Source organism: Acyrthosiphon pisum, chromosome X, assembly GCF_005508785.2.
Source record: "Acyrthosiphon pisum isolate AL4f chromosome X, pea_aphid_22Mar2018_4r6ur, whole genome shotgun sequence".
Taxonomy (NCBI): Eukaryota; Metazoa; Arthropoda; class Insecta; order Hemiptera; family Aphididae; genus Acyrthosiphon; species Acyrthosiphon pisum.
The window spans coordinates 27,066,732-27,068,092 of NC_042493.1; the positions used below are offsets into that span (position 1 = coordinate 27,066,732).

Genomic DNA, 1,361 nt, shown 5'->3' on the forward strand with positions numbered 1-1,361 from the left:
CCAACTGTTTTCCACTTAGACTGCCATAATGTAAATTCAGCTTCAATAATATCTTGATAACCTGGTAAATCGTCTTCATAAAATTGAACAGCCGGTTTTAAACACGAAAAGGGGTTATCAACATTGACTAATATCAGTTGTCTCGTCGGCGAGAACAGAAAAAAAACTGGATTTTGATATTTGTTTAACTATTTCAGATTGAATTAGTTCTCCAAAAATAGTAATTATTTCATTTTGGATTTGAGGACTTGTATATATAGCATTCAAATCACTCATTTCTAGATGCTCTTTTAAAACTATATCACCATTATTGGCTCTAAATCGTAGGAGACAACGAAAATTTCCATCATTCTCAGTAGGTTCATTCATTTCAATTCGTCCAGAGTCTGTATGCCCTCTTAATGCAATCTGTTGCCTTCCGCACAATCGAATAGTCTGAATAATAGGTTTCAAAGATGAACGATTTTTTAGAATGTCTTGCTTTTTCTTAGTATTTAATTGCACATATACATTATCCTGTTCCTTGTTATGAATTTTAATTACATTATCGGCATTTAACATTGCAGTTTTATGGAAATTTAAGTTGGCATGATTTTTTAAAGATTCTAATGCATCTTTTAATTTAATAAGAGGTTTGGTTACAAGTTTGCCTAGTTCTACGTGAGAACCTTTACCAACATTTGTTTGATGCAAGAAAAGTACACAATACATACAAAATGCCCCTTCTTTCAGTTTTTAATAAGCCAACCAATTAAATGTATTAAGCCATTTCAACTGAAAAGTACGTTTAAACTTTCCATTATCTTGAGCTGGACATTTATAATTTACATCAGGCATCCATAAATTATGTAAAATTGAAATTTTATTGAAATTGAAAATTCTCTGAGTACCTATTCTAGTTGAAAAATTTAAATACTATATCAAAATGTTAAACGACAAAATAATACGTTCTGCATTTACTGCGATACTGCCCGCCTGCCGGTTTATAATATTTTCCGTCGCCCGTTTCAGTATATTTATAAATTATACATCTATTACATTATACGATTAGTGTAAAGTCAATAATTCATAAAGATAAGACATAACGCCCGTCGGGTGTCTGTCGCTAATCGCTTACAAATATTTATTTATAGATTTTATCATGAAACCGGCCTATGGACAATGTTATATAGTAATATATGCATTAATACCTACTAGCACGGCCGAAGCTATAGAAAAATAATAAAATAAAGATGACAATTTAAAATTAGTAAAATGTAATTTAAGACTTTTTGATCGAATATCATAGACGACATAGACCATTAAAATAATAAATAATAATAAAATAATTTTTAAATTTTCTTAACTTTTCGGGGGGGGGG

The 1,361-nt window shown here is 30.3% G+C and overlaps 1 protein-coding gene across 1 annotated transcript; it reads right to left on the bottom strand.

The window, feature by feature from the left end:
* Window positions 1-117: 117 nt before the first annotated feature.
* LOC103311717 lies at window positions 118-711 on the bottom strand. The gene has a single exon (XM_008191416.1). The coding sequence runs from the start codon at window positions 709-711 to the stop codon at window positions 118-120; it is 594 nt and encodes a 197-aa protein (XP_008189638.1).
* Between the last annotated feature and the right edge of the window lie 650 nt (window positions 712-1,361).